At 39.2% G+C, this 20,176-nt stretch overlaps 1 protein-coding gene across 2 annotated transcripts in view; it reads left to right on the forward strand.

The window, feature by feature from the left end:
• ESR2 (estrogen receptor 2) overlaps positions 1-20,176 on the forward strand; it is an 87,270-nt gene that overhangs the window by 50,525 nt on the left and 16,569 nt on the right. For both annotated transcript variants that reach the window (XM_026670147.2, XM_087952291.1), the window contains 3 exons: positions 10,201-10,500; positions 17,309-17,447; positions 18,185-18,318. In XM_026670147.2, the coding sequence (XP_026525932.1) occupies positions 10,201-10,500; positions 17,309-17,447; positions 18,185-18,318 (573 nt within the window). The remainder of the gene's footprint in view (positions 1-10,200; positions 10,501-17,308; positions 17,448-18,184; positions 18,319-20,176) is intronic.

Raw genomic sequence — 20,176 nt, forward strand, 5'->3', positions numbered from 1 at the left:
CTGTGGGTCAGACTTTACAGTGGTTTCAGATTTAAATTTGGGGCAGCCTATTGCTGTGCCAGAGCGTATACGAAGTCCCCTGTGCATCATGCCCGGCCACATACATTGGACAGACCAATAGAAGAATAAGTACCCGCCTGGATGAACACAAAAATGCAGTCAAAAAGCTGGAACACACTTCCTCACTAGTCCAACACATGGAAGCTACAGGTCATAGCATCAACTTCAATGGCACCAAAACCCTGGCCACTATGGAAAACCCTAGCCACAGAGTCATCAGAGAAGCCATAGAGATTGAAAAAGACCAGAAAGCATGAACAGAAGAGATGATTCCACCAGGCTGTCAATCATTTGGAAGCCTGCACTCACAAACAAAAAAATCTCCACACCACAAGCCAGGCAAACACCTGGGCACAAACAGATCCCCCTGATACCTCCAGCTCAAACACACCCCAACCAGGCACCCAGATGAAACCCAGCTTCCTAACTAATGATAGCCAGTCCATTTACCCGAAGCCAAGCTGCACTAAAGACCTCCATTAAAGTAACACAATGCTGCCAGCCAATCAAGATACAAAAAGAGCCAAAAAACAGACAGAAGATATCAGAAACACCCATCAAGCAGAACACAGCAAACTCCGAGACCAATAAACACAGACCAAGACTCCCAACCAATCAGGATGAAGAAAAACCATTCTGGCACAGCAATAGGCTGCCCCAAATTTAAATCTGAAACCACTGTAAAAGTCTGACCCACAGACAGACACAATACAGAAGCCTGATGATGGCAGATGAGATTCTGCTGAAACGTTGCTACAACTTTAAAAGAACAACTACAATGACGTGGGAAAATACCGAACCAAGCCGAATACCATATATATATATATATATATATATATATATATATATATATATATATATGTATGTATGTATGTATGTATGTATGTATGTATGTATGTATGTATGTAGATTTTCATGGGTACAGGTATATAGGTCTAGGTGTGTTTGGGTCTTTTCCGTGTAAGATTAAGAGTATCTTGGCAACGTTTCGGCGAGGTCCCACTCACCATCCTCAGGCTGGTGCCTTCGACTTCATGCCAGTGCAAGCAGTTTGTGATCGGAGCTGCCGTCTCTATAAATACTGCTGGTGGGGGCTGGTGTGCTGGGCTGGTTGGCTGCGCTGCTGCCTCTTGATTGGTTGATGGAGTTGATGTTGGTATAATGAGCTGTGTGATGGCCTTGTGAGTTTTGTTGTGGAGATATCCTGGATCTTGTGCTGTAATCTCCTGGGTCGTTTGTTTTGTAGTGATCTTTTTCCATTAGCCTCTCGTGTTTTAATGGCTTGGGTAATGGGTTGTGTGATGGGCTTAAGAGTTCTTTTGTTGTGGTATCCTGGGTCCTGCGTTGTAATCTCCTGAGTCGTTTGTGTTTTGATCTCTTTTCCATTAGCCTCCTGTGTAGTAATGGCTTGGGTAATGGGTTGTGTGATGACCTTGTGAGACTTATTGCTGTGGTATCCTTGGTCTTGTGCTGTGATATCCTGGGTCATTTGCTGTGTTGCAACTTCTTGAGTTCTTGTGGTGTAATTTCCTGAGTTTTCTGATGTGATATCCTGAGCGGGTGGCTGTAAGTATATAAGTAAACCAACATCGAACCCAAAACAACACAGGATGCCACCACCAATCTCCTCACCAGGCTCAAACCCAAACCCACCCCATAGATGAAAGGCAACCACCATCCAGAAACCAGACCACTGCATCACCAGCTGCCACACACCCCGACCCCAAACCAAGCAAACTGACACACGTCATGAACACATAGCCAGGCCTCAAACTCGAGCCAAACCAAAACCCAGAACATCACATCACAGCCATCCACTCAGGATATCACATCACAAAACTCAGGAGGTTACACCACAAAACCTCAGGATGTTGCAACACAGCCAACAACCCAGGAGATTACAGCACAAGACCCAGGATGTCACAACAATAGAACTCAGAAAGTCATCTCAAGCCCATTACCCAGGTTGTTGCAACACAGGAGGCTGATAGACACACAGCCAATACCTCAGCCACACATGTTCTTACAAAAAGCCAGCCAATCTGCAAACATCAACTCCATCAACCAATCAAGAAATGACAACACAGCCAACCTCCCCACCAGTATTTATAGAGACGGCAGCTCCGATCACGCTTTGCTTGCACAAGCATGAATAAAGCACCAGTCTGAAGATGGCAAGTGGGACCTCGTTCGCCAAGATCTTACATGGGAAAAGACCTGAACACGCCAAGACCTGCGGTATTTTCCCACGTCATTATAGTTTCTTTTAAAGTTGTAGCAACATTTCAGCAGAATCTCATCTGTCATCATCAGGCTTCTGTACTGTGTCCGTCTGTGAGTCAGACTTTCACAGCCATTTCTGATTTGAATTTGGTGCTAGCCTATTGCTGTGCCAGAATGGTTTTTTCTTCATCCTGATTAGTTGGGAGTCTTGGTCTGTGTTTATTGGTCTTGGAGTTTGCTGTGTTCTGCTTGATTGGTGTCTCTAATATCTTCTGTCTGTTTTTTAGCTTTTTTTGTATCTTGATTGGCTGGCAACATTGTGTTTCCTGTATTGGAGGCCTTTTAGTGCAGCTTGGCTTCGGGTAAATGGATGGCTATCATTTAGTTAGGAAGCTGGGTTTCATCTGGGTGCCTGGTTGGGGTGTGTTTGAGCTGGAGGTATCAGGGGGTCTGTTTGTGCCCAGGTGTTTGCCTGGCTTGTGGTGTGGAGATTTTTTTGTTTGTGAGTGCAGGCTTCCAAATGATTGACAGCCCGGTGGAATCATCTCTTCTGTTCATGCTTTCTGGTCTTTTTCAAACTAGTGAGGAAGATTGAAAGATGACAAAGCATGAACAGAAGAGACTGATTCTCAGGCTGTCAATCATTGAAGCTGCACAGCCAAACAAAAATCTTCACACCATTAGCACACCTGGCACAAACACCCTGATACCTCCAGCTCACAACACACCATCCCAGGCAGCCCAGATGGACTCCAGCTTCCAACTCAATGATAGCCCATTTACTCCGGTGCCTGACTAAAGGCTTCCATATAAGCAACACATGCTTGTTATGCCATCAAGATCAGAAAACAGACAGAAGATATTAGAGACACCAATCAAGCAGAACACAGCAACTCCAGACATTAAACACAGACCAAGACTCCCAACCAATCAGGATGAAGAAACCATTCTGGCACAGCAATAGGCTGCCCCAAATTCAAATCTGAAACTACTGTAAAAGTCTGACTCACAGACGGACACAATACAGAAGCCTGATGATGGCAGATGAGATTCTGCTGAAACGTTGCTACAACTTTAAAAGAACTACAATGACGTGGAAAATACTAACCAAGCCGAACACCATACATAGTATTTCGCTAAAACTTAAGAAAACATATATATATATATATATATATATATATATATATATATATATATATATATATATATATATATATATATATATATATATATATATATATATATATCTTTGTTTTCTTAAGTTTTCATGGTACTTTCGGGTATTTTCCCACGTCATTGTAGTTGTTCTTTTAAAGTTGTAGCAACGTTTCAGCAGAATCTCATCTGCCATCATCAGGCTTCTGTATTGTGTCCGTCTGTGAGTCAGACTTTTACAGTGGTTTCAGATTTAAATTTGGGGCAACCTATTGCTGTGCCAGAATGGTTTTTTCTTCATCCTGATTGGTTGGGAGTCTTGGTCTGTGTTTATTGGTCTTGGAGTTTGCTGTGTTCTGCTTGATTGGTGTCTCTAATATCTTCTGTCTGTTTTTTGGCTCTTTTTGTATCTTGATTGGCTGGCAGCATTGTGTTACTTTATTGAAGGCCTTTAGTGCATAGGTTTTAAAAATGGACGGCTATCATTAGTTAGGAAGCTGGGTTTCATCTGGGTGCCTGGTTGGGATGTGTTTGAGCTGGAGGTATCAGGGGGGATCTGTTTGTGCCCAGGTGTTTGCCTGGCTTGTGGTGTGGAGATTTTTTTGTTTGTGATTGCAGGCTTCCAAATGATTGACAGCCTGGTGGAATCATCTCTTCTATTCATGCTTTCTGGTCTTTTTTCAATCTCTATGGCTTCTCTGATGATTCTGTGGCTAGGGTTTTCTATAGTGGCTAGGGTTTTGGTGCCACTGAAGTTGATGCTATGACCTGTGGCTTCCATGTGTTGGACTAGTGAGGAAGTGTGCTCCAGCTTTTTGACTGCATTTTTGTGTTCATCCAGGCGGGTACTTATTCTTCTATTGGTCTGTCCAATGTATGTGGTTGGGCATGATGCACAGGGGACTTCGATATGCCTTGGTTTTCCAGGTCAATTTTATCTTTGGGGTTGCTAAGGATGGCTGCTATTTTTCTGTCTGTTTTGAAGGCAGTCTTGATGTGATGTCTGTGTAGTACTGTGTAGTCTGTGTACTACAGACTATATGTGTGTGTGTGTGTGTGTGTGTGTGTGTGTATGTGTATGTATGTGTGTGTGTGTGTATGTATATATATATATATATATATATATATATGTTTTCTTAAGTTTTCGCTGGTACTTACATGTATGGCCTTCAGCTTTGTTAGGGTATTTTCCCACGTCATAGTAGTGGTGCTTTTAAAGTTGTAGCAACGTTTCAGCAGAATCTCATCTGCCATCATCAGGCTTCAGAAAATACAACTTTAAAAGAACAACTACAATGACGTGGGAAAATACCCGAACTAAGCCGAATACCATATATATATATATATATATATATATATATATATATATATATATATATATATATATGTATATGTATATGTATATGTATATGTATATGTATATGTATATGTATATGTATATGTATATGTATATGTATATGTATATGTATATGTATATGTATATGTATATATGTATGTATGTATGTATGTATGTATGTATGTAGATTTTCATGGGTACAGGTATATAGGTCTAGGTGTGTTTGGGTCTTTTCCCGTGTAAGATTAAGAGTATCTTGGCAACGTTTCGGCGAGGTCCCACTCACCATCCTCAGGCTGGTGCCTTCGACTTCATGCCAGTGCAAGCAGTTTGTGATCGGAGCTGCCGTCTCTCTATAAATACTGCTGGTGGGGGGTGGTGTGCTGGGCTGGTTGGCTGCGCTGCTGCCTCTTGATTGGTTGATGGAGTTGATGTTGGTATAATGAGCTGTGTGATGGCCTTGTGAGTTTTGTTGTGGAGATATCCTGGATCTTGTGCTGTAATCTCCTGGGTCGTTTGTTTTGTAGTGATCTTTTTTCCATTAGCCTCTCGTGTTTTAACGGCTTGGGTAATGGGTTGTGTGATGGGCTTGCGAGTTCTTTTGTTGTGGTATCCTGGGTCCTGCGTTGTAATCTCCTGAGTCGTTTGTGTTTTGATCTCTTTTCCATTAGCCTCCTGTGTAGTAATGGCTTGGGTAATGGGTTGTGTGATGACCTTGTGAGACTTATTGCTGTGGTATCCTTGGTCTTGTGCTGTGATATCCTGGGTCATTTGCTGTGTTGCAACTTCTTGAGTTCTTGTGGTGTAATTTCCTGAGTTTTCTGATGTGATATCCTGAGCGGGTGGCTGTAAGTATATAAGTAAACCAACATCGAACCCAAAACAACACAGGATGCCACCACCAATCTCCCTCACCAGGCTCAAACCCAAACCCACCCCATAGATGAAAGGCAACCACCATCCAGAAACCAGACCACTGCATCACCAGCTGCCACACACCCCGACCCCCAAACCAAGCAAACTGACACACGTCATGAACACATAGCCAGGCCTCAAACTCGGAGCCAAACCAAAACCCAGAACATCACATCACAGCCATCCACTCAGGATATCACATCACAAAACTCAGGAGGTTACACCACAAAACCTCAGGATGTTGCAACACAGCCAACAACCCAGGAGATTACAGCACAAGACCCAGGATGTCACAACAATAGAACTCAGAAAGTCATCTCACAGCCCATTACCCAGGTTGTTGCAACACAGGAGGCTGATAGACACACAGCCAATACCTCAGCCACACATGTTCTTACAAAAAAGCCAGCCAATCTGCAAACATCAACTCCATCAACCAATCAAGAAATGACAACACAGCCAACCTCCCCACCAGTATTTATAGAGACGGCAGCTCCGATCACGCTTTGCTTGCACAAGCATGAAGCCGAAAGCACCAGTCTGAAGATGGCAAGTGGGACCTCGTTGAAACGTCGCCAAGATCTTACATGGGAAAAGACCTGAACACGCCAAGACCTGCGTATATTCCCACGTCATTATAGTTGTGCTTTTAAAGTTGTAGCAACATTTCGGCAGAATCTCATCTGTCATCATCAGGCTTCTGTACTGTGTTCGTCTGTGAATCAGACTTTCACAGCCATTTCTGTTTTAAATTTGGTGCTAGCCTACTGCTGTGCCAGAATGGATTTTTCTTCATCCTGATTAGTTGGGAGTCTTGGTCTGTGTTTATTGGTCTTGGAGTTTGCTGTGTTCTGCTTGATTGGTGTTTCTACTATCTTCTGTCTGTTTTGTAGCTTTTTTTTGTCTTGATTGGCTGGCAACATTGTGTTTCCTGTATTGGAGGCTTTTAGTGCGGCTTGGCTCCGAGTAAATGGATGGCTATCATTTATTAGGAAGCTAGGTTTCATCTGGGTGCCTGGTTGGGGTGTGTTTGAGCTGGAGGTATCGGCGGGGGGAGTCTGTTTGTGCCCAGGTGTTTGCCTGGCTTGTGGTGTGGAGATTTTTTTTGTTTGTGAGTGCAGGCTTCCAAATAATTGACAGTCTGGTGGAGTCATCTCTTCTATTCATGCTTTCAGGTCTTTTTTCAATCTCTATGTCTTCTCTGATAATTTTGTAGCTGGGGTTTTCTATAGTGGCTAGGGTTTTGGTGCTATGACCTGTGGCTTTCATGTGTTGGACAAGTGAGGAAGTGTGTTCCAGCTTTTTTACTGCATTTTTTGTTCATCCAGGCGGGTACTTATTCTTCTATTGGTCTGTCCAATGTATGTGGCAGGGCATGATGCACAGGGGACTTCATATATGCCTTGGTTTTCCAGGTCAATTTTATCTTTGGGGTTTCTTAGGATGGCTGCTATTTTTCTGTCTGTTTTGAAGGCAGTCTTGATGTGATGCCTGTGTAGTATCTTATCTGTAGTACTCTTATGTAGGGCAGGACAGCTGTTCCATAGGTCTGTTCATCTTCTAGGTCTCCATTATGTCTCAGTACTTTAGTCAGGGTGCATAGTTCAGTCTTTATGTGTGTCTTGTCTGCCAGGTGTTTGGTTCTGGCGATTAGTGTTTTGGCCATAGAGTTTATCTGTGCTGGGTGGTGGTGGGATTGGGCGTTGAGGTAGCAGTTGGTGTGTGTTTTCTTCTGGTATATGGTGTATCCTAGTGTGCCATCTGTTTTTTTTTAGATTAGTACATCTAGGAATGGTAGTTGTTTGTTTGTTTCCGTTTCCATGGTGAACTTGATTTTGGGGTATGTGCTGTTTAGGTGTGTTAAGAAATTGTTTAGGTTTTCTTTTCCATGGGGCCAAATAATTCGAATCCAGAGCCCTAGCCAATGCCACCCACAAACCCAAACTATGGTTAATGACACATTTGTCATTGTCGATGACACATTTGTTATTTGGCCCCATGGAAAAGAAAACCTTCTTAAAAGTCTTCAGTGATGAAGCACCCACACCTACTGAACTCAAGCCATTGCATTGGTTAATTGTTCTCAGCAATTAAGGAGCCGCTACTAAATTTCAGCCACAGAACTTTGTAGTAGGAGTAACTTTCTTTCCTTCAATGCTTGTCTCAGGAGTAAATCAGCAACACAATTATTATTCTGCCTCAGTATCTGCATTTTATATTTTCCTCACTCTTTTTGTCTTTTAAAGAGAGTAGTAGAACATGCTTCTCAACTTGCAGAAGAAAAACAGTTGGCAGGAGGGGTATTTAAACTTACTTTTAGTAACAATCCCAAGTGCTGTGAGTAGGTAGTTGTAGGCCAGAAGATGGTGGACCACAGGAAAGTGATGGATAGAAGCAAAGGCCATGGATCTTCTCATATTTCTCTGCCTTGAAACCTGCCCTTCCTCTCTTTTCCAGTGTGCACAGCAGCAATCATGTCCCTGTCTGAGAATCTTAAAAATGTAGGGCTATTGTGTTTGAAATTCCCCTTCAGCTTCCATTTAACACCCCCACCCACCCACCAAATCTCCCTAGGCTTCACAGAGAGCTGCCTCACTGATGCAGTTCCAAGCAAGGCTGGGAAGATATGAGGAATGGTCTATGGCTAGCTGCTGTTTGAATCAGAGTAAATGTCTTGGATGGAAACTCCTGCTGAGCTCCATGTGGATGCCAGGAAATATTTGTTTGCTGTCCATAGTCAGATCAGCAGCTAGTTTTCTGGCTATACCATACAGTATTTTGCAAAGTGAGTCACTGTTCTTAGAAAGGTTGATAAACTATGTCTGAGCTGATTCAATTTCTATTGTATTTATGGATAACTTTAAATGCCAAGAAACTGTGGTGGTATCTATAAATTTAGCTTGATTAAGCCATGGAAACTTTGGCAGTTGGCAATTTTTTGGATTGAACATATAAATGGCAGTAGAAACATACAAGCAAGTATTTGAAGAATCAGATCCAGTTTCAGAATGTGTATGTCAGGGGTGGAATGCTACTGGTTCTGCCCAGCTCTATAGAACTGGTAGCTCTGAAGAGCAGCAGACACCAAACCTGTGCTCTGTGTCTGCTGCTGTTTGGCCCACCTGCCTGCCCAGGCTTTTACTTGTCCTTTATTTCCTGCTTTTTCAACCTCAGCTGCTTTGCACGGCACAGCTGAGGTTGGAAAAGCAGTAAAAAATCTGGTGCAAAGCATAATCACCGAACCCGTAGTAACACCGGTTGAATCCCGCCCCTGGTGTGTGTGTGAGAGAGAGAGGGGGGGAGGGAGGGAGGGAGACCCACAGAGACGGATAATAGAATTGTATATCTAGTTAACAAGTTTCAGGATCAAGAAAAAAGAGAAAATTAGATAATAGAAGTTTTAATAATGCAGTTGTTGATCATCTGCTGGGGAGGGGATGGAGTCTATGTATAGGATGATCCTGTTGTGGGATCTGCTACACTAGGGCATACTGATTATGGAAGAATGACATGGAACTGAGAAATTGAGCCGTTGTTCTCAGAACTAAATCAAGATTTCATTATGCTGAACTAGACTTACATTGTGCCTTCATTCTAGTAAATTCACAGCATCTTTCTGCATCATGCAGACTCTTTATGTGGATGTTATGTTTATCCAGAATTCAGAAAATAAAATTGATTTAGAGCCAAACTAATTGCTTGGCTTCCTACCATCTACCTGAGATTCTGATTTCCAATCAGCTCCTCTCTTGTTGCCAGAGCTCTTTACTGATAATAAATGTATCATACCAGAGTATCAAGGTCTATAGTAAGAAACTTCTGTGAGCCAGATTTGGCCCCCAAGTCCTCTTTCAATAGCTTCCAAAGTCCTCCCAAACCAGAAGCAACACAAGACTCCAATAAGATTAACACCTATTTTATTTTTTACTGTTTTTATTTTTGATTACCACACTGCTAAAAGTCCTTGGAGGCTGATTTTTTTAAAAAAACATTTGATGTAAAAATGTTGCTTTGTTTAGATTGATGGATACATCAAACCCATCACTAACTTGTTTACTTCATGGTGCAGAATAGAGGATCACTTAGTGTTTTATTTCCCATTTCAATTTCCATTTATTTATTTATTTATTTGTTTGTTGTTTGTTTGTTTATTCAGTCATTCAATTTCTATAGCTGCCCAACTCAACCAAATGACTCTGGACAGCTTACAATTCTAAAATGATAAAATAACATAAACAATAAGAACATTACAACTGTAAAAAAAGTTAATGTTTGCTATAGTTTTGCTAGTTGAACTGTATATCACAAATCCTTTCTCTGATCTGGGTATAGGGATTGGATGTGTGCAAAGTAAGCTGGAAATTGCTCACCGGAATTTTCCTACATGGATTTGGTACACTTTTGGAACATTAGCAACCAACTCTTCTTATACCATTTAAGTACACATGTATAATTAATCTAGTGGTTGAGTTACTGGAATATTAAATTAGGTCCATTTTTCAAAATTTCAGGTTCAAGAAGAGAGCGTTGTGGGTATCGTATTGTTCGCCGTCATCGCAATCCAGAAGATTTGGTGAATTGTGTAGGCAAAGGGAAAAAGAATAATGAAAGCATCATCCAAGCAAAAGAAGCCTTGGGCAATGAAATAAGCCCAGAACAGTTTGTTTCCATATTACTTGAAGCTGAACCACCAAATGTGTTGGTGAGTCACCCCAACAGGCCATTTACAGAAGCTTCCATGATGATGTCCTTGACGAAACTTGCAGACAAAGAATTGGTCCATATGATTGGCTGGGCGAAAAAAATCCCTGGTAAGGAATTTGAAAACTCCTGTGTTTTAGAGTGGAGCTTGTGCTAAATGACATTTGAAATGTAAGTATGTATAAAAAGTATAAATATTTTTTAAACAAAACTTAGGGCCTACAACGAGAAAAATATATCGAGGATTGCATTATTGTTTGGTAATACAACCTCGGTAAGGCCATTGATTGGAGCAAAAGGTGAAACACAGAATATAAGGTTTTACAGGATCATGGTAGTTTAATCCCCAGCCCAGTATAGGCATAAGCTACTGCAACATCCCTGACAAAACCATCCAGCCAGTGGTGGGATTCAAATTTTTTTACTATCAGTTCTGTGGGCATGGCTTGGTGGGCATGGCTTGGTGGGCATGGCAGGGGAAGGATACTGTAAAATCTCCACTCCCTCCCTACTCCTGGGGAAGGTTACTCCATTCCCTCCCTATCCCACTAACCTGCTTTCCAGCTCCATTCTCCTGTGCAGGGCAACAAAAGAAGACGCAGCCGATCAGCTGGGACTCGGGAGGCAGAGAATAGATGGGGGCAGGGCCAGTCAGAGGTGGTATTTGCCGGTTCTCTGAACTACTCAAAATTTCCACTACTGGTTTTCCAGAACTGGTCAGAACCTGCTGAATATCACCTCTGCATCCAGCATATTTAAACATCCCCAGCAAAGGTGACTGACCAATTTCAATGTTTGAGCTTTTTTTTGTTCAGCCTTTTTCTCTCAAGTTCAACCAAATTTATTGTCTTGTAATTTAAACCCACTATTTCTTGCCTTTCCCTATCTTCTGGACCAACTCTGAAAAATTCTGGACCATGTTCTATATCGGGATCCCCAATCCCCAGGCTGGGACCCACAATCGGGCCTTGAGCCATTTGGAACGGGCCGTGGAAGTGGTGAGAGAGCATGTGTGCATCGCCACATGTGTGGTCACTGCTTGGCCAGTGAGCAAATAAATTTCACCTGTGCATGAAGTCCATTTGCATGAGTGGCAGGCCTGTGTGCCCACTGTTCGTGCAAATGGAGGTGTACATGTGTATGCCTGCCACTCACGTGGACTCATCCCCTCCCCTCTGCCAGTCCACAAAGCCAGAAAAGTTGGGGAACTCTATTCTATATGAAACCCTTCAAATATTTGAAGAAACTATCATGTCTCCTGGCAATCTCTGCCCCAGGATAACCATACTCAACACTTCCAAACATTCTGAGGCTTTTCTTTCTAGCATCCTTATCATTTGTTGCTCTCTTCTGGGAATGATGTGCTTGCCACTCCCTTTCCTAAAATGCAGTGCCCAGAATTGAATGCAATATTCTAGGTGCAGCCTAATTAAAGCAGAATAGTGAGGAACAACGACTTTTATTCAACATTATATTTGTGCTGATACAGTATAGAACTGCATTTGCTGTTTGTTTGTTTTTTGCAACTGCACCACATTGTGGGTAATATTCAGCTTATGAGCCACCCATATACTTTTTGTATTGTATCCTTTCATATTCATACCTCTGATTTTTCCCAATGCAAATAGAGGATTTTTGCATTTATCATTGTGGAAATTTAATTTTGCTAGACTTTGCCCAAAGTATCAGTTTGTCAAGATCCTTCTGATTCTGTTTTCTAAAGCAGTATTTCTCAATCTTAGCAACTTTAAGATATGTGGACTAGTCAATAATCTGATCTAATCTTTCATTTCAAGTATTTTCCTCACTTTTCCTGGCTGTATCTTTGGACAAGTAGACCTGAGAAATACTATTTATGCTCCAAGTGCTTTAAATTCCTCTGTTGATGCAGCCTATGTCTGCATTGGTTGTTTTGGCAGCTGCAGCCTATGTAAGTGCCTGTCCACTAGGATTCCTAAATCCCTCTCACAGTTACTGCTCTTGAGCCAGGTACCAACTATTCTACACCTGCGCATTTGGTTCTTCTTGGCTAAATGTAAAATCTTCCCACTGAATTGGATTTTGTTGAATAAGACGCAGTGATATATTTGGTCCTTTTTGTTCCCCAAGACAACTTGGGGTCCTCTGAGGTTTGATGTTTAATTTTAGCATTTCACTTACAACCCAGGTTCCTGTTTTGGAAAAGCTTTTACTCATTTGTATTAAAAACTTGGATTTTTCAGTTGCCATCTTTAGACAGCTGTGACTTCCCAGTGTGACTCAGGAAATTATCTAGATAACAAGTGGCTTTTTCTATCATTTGTATCTGTGTGATTCTTCCTCCTTGATTTTTGACCATATACTTTATTCAGCGTTTAAGGTTTTATTTTCCTCTATAAAGAATATTACTTTCAATTGGTCCATTATGACTGGTGCTGCTTTTAGCTTGCTTAAAAGCCCTGGTTAGCTAATTTGGTGGGGTTTGGTTTTTACATTTTTAAAGTAGAAGTAATCCCAGCTCTATGAGAAGCATAGCTGTAGTTAAATAATAACTTAAAAATAAGATAGTTTGACTTCTTTTTGTTGTAACAACATTAGAAGTAAGGGATAGGGAAGAAACAAAAAAGCCCCCAAGTTAGACACAATTTTTAAATTATGAGATCTTCGGGTATGAATACATACAAACTCCATGTTAGATATTGCTGGCATCATATATGGATACATAAATCTGAAGCCCTTAATGTATTGACAGATGAAGAATAGTTTATTATTTAGCAGCAATTATTAACAAGACAGGATTTACCTAAGTGGAAGTCATTTTTTTTCTTTAAGACTTATAAATAGAATAGAATAACAGAGTTGGAAGGGACCTTGGAGGTCTTCTAGTCCAACCCCCTGCCTAGGCAGGAAACCCTACACCACTTCAGACAAATTGTTATCCAATCTCTTCATAAAAACTTCCAGTGTTGGAGCATTCACAACTTCTGGATGCAAGTTGTTCCACTGATTAATTGCTCTACCTGTTAGGAAATTTGTTCTTAGTTCTAAGTTGTTTCTCTCCTTGATTAGTTTCCACCCGTTGCTTCTTGTATGTATGACTGTATGACTGTAACTTTGTCGCTTGTATTCTTACAATTTATATTGATTGTTTCCTAGTATGATTTGATTGCTTATTGTACCTATGACTATTATTAAGTGTTGTACCTTATGATTCTTGACAAATGTATCTTTTCTTTTAAGTATACTGAGAGTATTTGCATCAAGACAAATTCCTTGTGTGTCCAACCACACTTGGCCAATAAAGAATTCTATTCTATTCTATTGTCCTGCCCTCAGGTGCTTTGGAGAATAGTTTGACTCCCTCTCTTATCCCTTATCCTCATCTTCCTTTATCCTCATTCAATTTGCAGATACTGGGTGTACCTTGAATCTGCAGATGGCTCCCATTTATATATGGGTTGGACCATTTTCATTGTATGTTGTGAGCAAGGTTTAATTCAACATATAGTAATGAAGTCAACAGCTAGAACTGTTGTAGTCCAGACTGAATAAATAAAAGCTCTACCAAAGAACAGTGGCATTATAAACTAAAAAGTTAAGAAGGGCTTTTAAGCCATCAGGTCCAACCTTCTTCTCAGAAAAAAAGATTTCCATTAAAGCATCCTGACAGGTGGCTATACAGTTTCTACACGCACAAGTAGACCTCCATTACAACAATCCACTTCTTGAATAAGTTATAACGGCACTGAAAAAAAGGACTTCTCATAGTTACAACTTTTGCAGCATCTCCATGATCATGTGATCAAAATTCAGGTGCTTGGCAACTAGTTTATATTTATGAGCATCTCTGTGTCCCAAGCTCATGTGATCACCTTTTGCGATCTTCTGACAAGGAAAGTCAACAGGGAAGCCAGTTTCACTTAACAATTGAGGTATTAATTTATCAACTGCAATGATTCACTTAACAAATGTGGCAAGAAAGGTTTTAAAATGGGGCAAAGCTCACTTGACAAATGTATCACTTGAGAACAGAAATTTTGGGCTCAGTTGTAGTCATAAGTGCAGGATTACCTATATTGTATTCTACATATATTTGATGTTATTTACAGTATAATCTACTCCAATCCTAGTACAGAATGGGCAGGAGTCAACAAAAGGCCAACCGTATGATTTAAAGAACTGAAATATGAAGACAATTAAACCAACTGTATTTTGGTTCTATTGTCAAACTGTTATAGTCAGAAGACTCTCCTAGCATTCAACCATAATCAGTTCAGCATGGTACCACAGCCACACAACTTTACAATTAGGATATAAAGACACTAATGCTTCAGATATTACTCCAATAATGCCTAATATTGGTGACATTTACGTATGTACATTTTGATTTCAATAATCTGAGCACAGTTAATAAAATGTACCTAAAATTTTTCCTGAATGTTTTTTAAATAAAAAAGTTTAAAAGTTTAACAGATTTTACAGCTGGAAAAACAAAATATATAAGTGGGGAAGGGGGGGGGGAGTTAAAAAATGAAGGACAGTTTGCACAAAACAATACAGTAACCAGTTGCCTAATGCTTTTCATTAAAAGTCTTACATGAAATTTGGAGGTATTGATATACTTGAATAGGAGTCCTGATGATAGTAATTGTACTATGATCATTGAAGAATTTTAGACATTTGCACTCAGCTGGGAAATGAATCCATTTTCACTTTTGATTACTTTCCCTGCTTATTTTGTCACTCACAGTGATGGAGGTAGAATGTGTGTAATTCTGCTGCCTCTCCAATTCAATCCATTTTTGTAGTAAATGCAGTTGTTATTTTTTTCTTCTCACTTGAAAAAACCCTCCTTTAACTTGGATCCAAATATATTCACATTTAGAATAGCACTTTGAAAGAAATGCGGCATAATGTAATCATGACTAACTGAAGTTCTGCTGATTTTGATAAGTCTACCACAGCCATGACTAAGCCAACAAACCTCTTTTTTTAACAAGCATTTGTCTTCATCAATATTGTTTCTTTCAATTCAGAGTGGTCTGTTTTCCTTATTAATCTGACTCTCAGGAAAAATACTAGCTAAATTCAATCTGTAAAATCAAACTGCCATTATATTGTAGGATACATCTGTGGTGTGAGAAAGTTGGAAGGCAGAATAGAAGTGTGATCATCTTAAAAAATTGATACTGCAGATATTAACATAAACCCTTTTAATCTGGATAAATGTTCACGCAATATTCCACTTACAAAATAGAGATGAATAACCTTTTTACAAAAACAGAATGCATTTCCTCTTTGAATAGAGTGTCAAGGTAAAGGTGTTGGATTTAAATAAAATAAAATAAAATAATAAATTCAACACAAGAGTAGAGTTGTTGTCCACACATTTAGGAGTTTTAATATTTTATCTCAATAACATTTATAATTTGGTGGCAAGTTTTGAGAGGTTTTGAGCACCCAAAGGTTTTGGAAGATCTTGAACTAACTTACAACATGATAAAAATCTGCAAGAAAAAGCACAAATTAGTTTAATAATAAGAAACCTAAAAAGGCTAAAAAGGGGAAAAATCTAATTATACAAATGCTGTTTATATTTATTTATTAAAATGTTATATATCTGGCTCTGGGCAGCCCAGATTTTTTAAATTTAGTTTTATGCAAGTAGATTTCAAATATATATTTTTCTAAGAATATATTTCTAAACATATGTTATATTAAAATGCATGTAATATTCCTTCTGGTACTTAATTTTTTTATTAATTGGGAACCACACTGTAACATTTGAAAAGTAGAACATCAGAAGGATAATTGTGATCTCATTAGCCAAAAGCTGTAGATTAGATTAAATCCCTTTGAAATATAAGCAGAAAAGCCACTTTGAGCCTTCAGAAATATAGCAATATATAAACTGAAGCAAGCTAGCCAGTAAGTAGTAAATAAAGCAATAAAATAAGTAAAGGAAGTGATAAATAAAATAAACACTGTAGTGTTCTTGGTGCTTAAATCTTCTTTCTACCATCTCATTTAATAAGAATCACTTCCTACCAGAGCACATTTTCTTTAATGAAAGAAAGCAGTGGGGTTTCATTGCATATTCTTATGTATAAATTATTATAACCTCCTTCTTCTCTTTCTCTTCCTTTTCTCTTAAAAATAACAACAACACTTTTTCATTTCTACCATGACCTTTCTGAAGAGAGTGGTTGATTTTTCCATAAGGCTTTACTTTTAGTGCCAGCTAGAATAGAAGACCGCAGCTGATTCATTTCTAGCTAATTTGTATGGCTCCTGGTCTTAAGAATATAAGAACGGCTATAGCACAGATCAGGGATGTAGGATTGTGGTGTTCCCCATCCATAAATTTCCTAAATACAGGTAATCCTCGAGTTACGACCACAGCGGAGCCCAAAATGTATGTTGCTAAGGGAAACCTTTGTTCAGTGAGTTTTGCCCCATTTTAGGACCTTTCTTGCCACAGTTGTTAAGAGAATCACTGCATTTGTTAAGTTAGCAACACAAGACCTGGTGGTCCTTTTAGGCCTTGGGCACAGGATGATTGTAGTTATGGTTGGTTTAGCCTTGCTGTTTTGTTCTTCAGGTTATTGTTTTTACAAAATCTTAACATACCTTGTAGAATCCTTTGCAATAAGCATCCAGAATGTATTTATTTAATAATAAATCACATTTATAAAGCCAAACTCCATATGTCTGTCACCCAGTATGGATCGTAGATGAAGGAAGGAAGGATCCACCACTCAGAATCAACAGTTGACAAACTTCTAAGAATTTAGGTCATGGATTTTCTAATTTCAAGTGAATCAAGAAGATAACCTTGAATTTTTAAGAATTTACTTTGTTCTGGAGACAGGGAAGGTGTACGTATTTGGATATTCATGATGTAAATATGCCTTCTTTCCTTTCCCCCTTCTTTTAAAGGCTTTGTAGAACTGAGTCTATATGATCAAGTAAGGCTTTTGGAAAGCTGTTGGTTGGAAGTATTAATGGTGGGTCTAATGTGGAGATCCATTGATCACCCAGGGAAGCTCATATTTGCACCAGATCTTGTGCTTGACAGGTGAGAAATAAGTATTGTTAGACTTGCACATATGTTTGGAAGCTAAGACTTAAGATTAACAAGCAAACACAATCTTTTACTCTACTTAGGAAGGCCCAAATATTTTCTCCTGCATGAACTATCATGGTTAACATTCAGTTCACCCCGCCCATCCCCTCCTGCGGGTTTACCTGCAATGATATTAAAAGAAGCTTCACCAATTCCTGAACAAGTGTTCAGTTGGAGTTAACTGGAAAGGTTATAGACAGTACTTTGTAGCAATCTAGTGCTGGGCAATTTTTTACAGCCGCAAACCATTTTTTAACTATTGTTTTTTCAGATTGCAAGAAACTGGGGCGGGGGGTGTACCGTTGTTATTTCACTAGTCAAAACAAGTCTGGAATTTTTGGTCATTCTAGAAATATGTGTGGGATGTTAGGTTGAATGAAATATAGTTATTTTCGGAGGAGGTTTTAAGTATCAGAGCAGCAAGACCGAAAGAGAAACTGTTGAAAGCAAGAAAGTTAAACGCATATGATCATGAGTGAGATCGTAATGAAGGTATGATTTCATCTTTTATAAAATGAACAAAGATTGTGTTGAACACTTACACTTAATGCTTAAAATATGCACAGTGTACATAAAATATGAAGCATTTAATAGAGGCAAAATGTGACTACATGTTGGAATAAAATGCAGTATTTTGATGGAATGCCTGCTTTGTATGACAAGTAATACTCTGACTATTTTCAAAATAGGGATGAGGGAAAATGTGTAGAAGGAATTTTGGAAATCTTTGACATGCTCTTGGCAACAACTTCAAGGCTTCGAGAGCTGAAATTGCAGCACAAAGAATATCTCTGTGTCAAGGCGATGATTCTTCTCAATTCCAGTGAGTAGAAGTTTCAGTCATGTCAAGCTATTGAGACAAAAAGTTGGGTTGTGGTAAGAAAAATTTCAGAGGATGCAAGAGCTGTTAAGGTGAATGAAATAAAAACAACCAAAGTGCTTTTCCCTTCTTTATATTATAATGGTTTTATACCTAAGACCTAGGTCACTATATTGTGCTATTCTGCATGATTTTGTGTGCACGCCCAATTGTTTTCCTAGGTTTTTCTATGGAATTAAGTTCGTATATTCCAGATCAGTGTTTATCCACCCTCTCTGGGGGCTATTCCTTTGATTGACCCCTAAATACAGGATCTGATGATCAAATTGAGCAAGTTACTTCTTACATTAAAAAACAAGGGTGTTAAAACATATTTCTTCCTTTTAAATTGGTGTCTCATGTTGTAATATATGTGCACACATGTGTATGTGTGGTTCATATAAGCCGTCTCTCTGCCATTATCAAAAACAATAGAGCACTTTTATCACTATCAGTTGCATTGGAGAGAAGGGGGTTCCTTTACAACCCAACTAGCACATGAATCAGTAATGTTGTCTTGAGAGACTAATCATCATAATAAACTCAAGTGCCTATCTGGTAGAAATGCTTCTAAAAGCTTTGAAAACATATTTGTAGTAAAAATATATATTTTAAGAACCTTTAGGAAGCTCTAATTGAAAGCAGGCAAATTTCAAAACCTTTTAAATATTATCTGAATTATGAATATGATATTTATTTTGGTTTACTTTTTAAATTAATTATGGCGCTATCCTGAATTCACATGAGCCACTGCTTTTCTATGTAAAACTTGCATAGAGTATTGGCATTTTCAGAGAAGAGCCATTTTCTTCACAACTGCTTAGTCAATTTAGCTAATTAGCTAAACTAATTTAACTGAAAATAATCACCATTAGTATTTTTAGGATGTTGTAAACTATTTTTTTTTGCTCTAAGGCATTTGTCTTGGACACTTCAATGTGAAACAATGTAATGGTCAAAGAAAAGTTTGGATAACCAACTACATTGAGAAGGAAATAAAGAAACTGACAAAATGAGTATAAGCTGCATAGTAAGCAGAGTTGTAAATTCTTAAAGCCTTTCCATCCTGTGTGTTGCCATTTATGAACTGCAAATAAATCCTGCTATGCTGATTTCATGCTTGCTTGCCTTCATGGCTTTTATCTCATGATTGTTTGGTTTCCTATTGTCTGTCCAATTGCACACAATATTTTGCAAGATGAACTGGGTTTTCCAAGGATTAAAAAAAAGGGGGGGGGGGAATAGATGGGCGTCGGCATAAAGCAGCCAATCAATGTTCATGTCTTCTACTTAACTACTGTGTTTATTACCCTACCCATGTGCCACTGCTCTGTATTTTCAATAGTAGCTCTTCTATCTTTCTTCACAAAGAACAGAAGCATAACCATTTCTAATATTTCTTCTCTCTGTATATGCACAATCCATATGATCCTTGAGGAAGATGGACAGTCTAAAAACATGAAATATAAAAGAATAAAAAATGTGTACTGGAGGGTCAGTTTATAAAATATATCTTCTGATGGGGCAGCTGCAAGAGTAGTTAAATCTTTTTTTTGAAACTGTTAACAAATGCAGAGAAGCCAAAGGGGGAAAAACATTGATGGCATATCAGCAAGCTACCAAAACACTGTTCCAAGAGGAACAGTGGTTATCTGATTATCATCCCCGGCCCACTGGTTGGTGACTACTGCTCTGGGCAATGATATTAGTAAGCTACCAAAACGCTGTTTTTGAACTGGTTTTGTTTAGTTTACCTTAGTTTAGTTTAGTTTTGTTTACTTTATTGTCATTGTACCTCGTACAATGAAATCAAACACCATCT

The sequence above is a fragment of the Notechis scutatus genome, chromosome 1 (genome assembly GCF_049901735.1).
Source record: "Notechis scutatus isolate UNSWTSFEM ecotype Mainland chromosome 1, rNotScu1.2, whole genome shotgun sequence".
NCBI lineage: Eukaryota > Metazoa > Chordata > Lepidosauria > Squamata > Elapidae > Notechis > Notechis scutatus.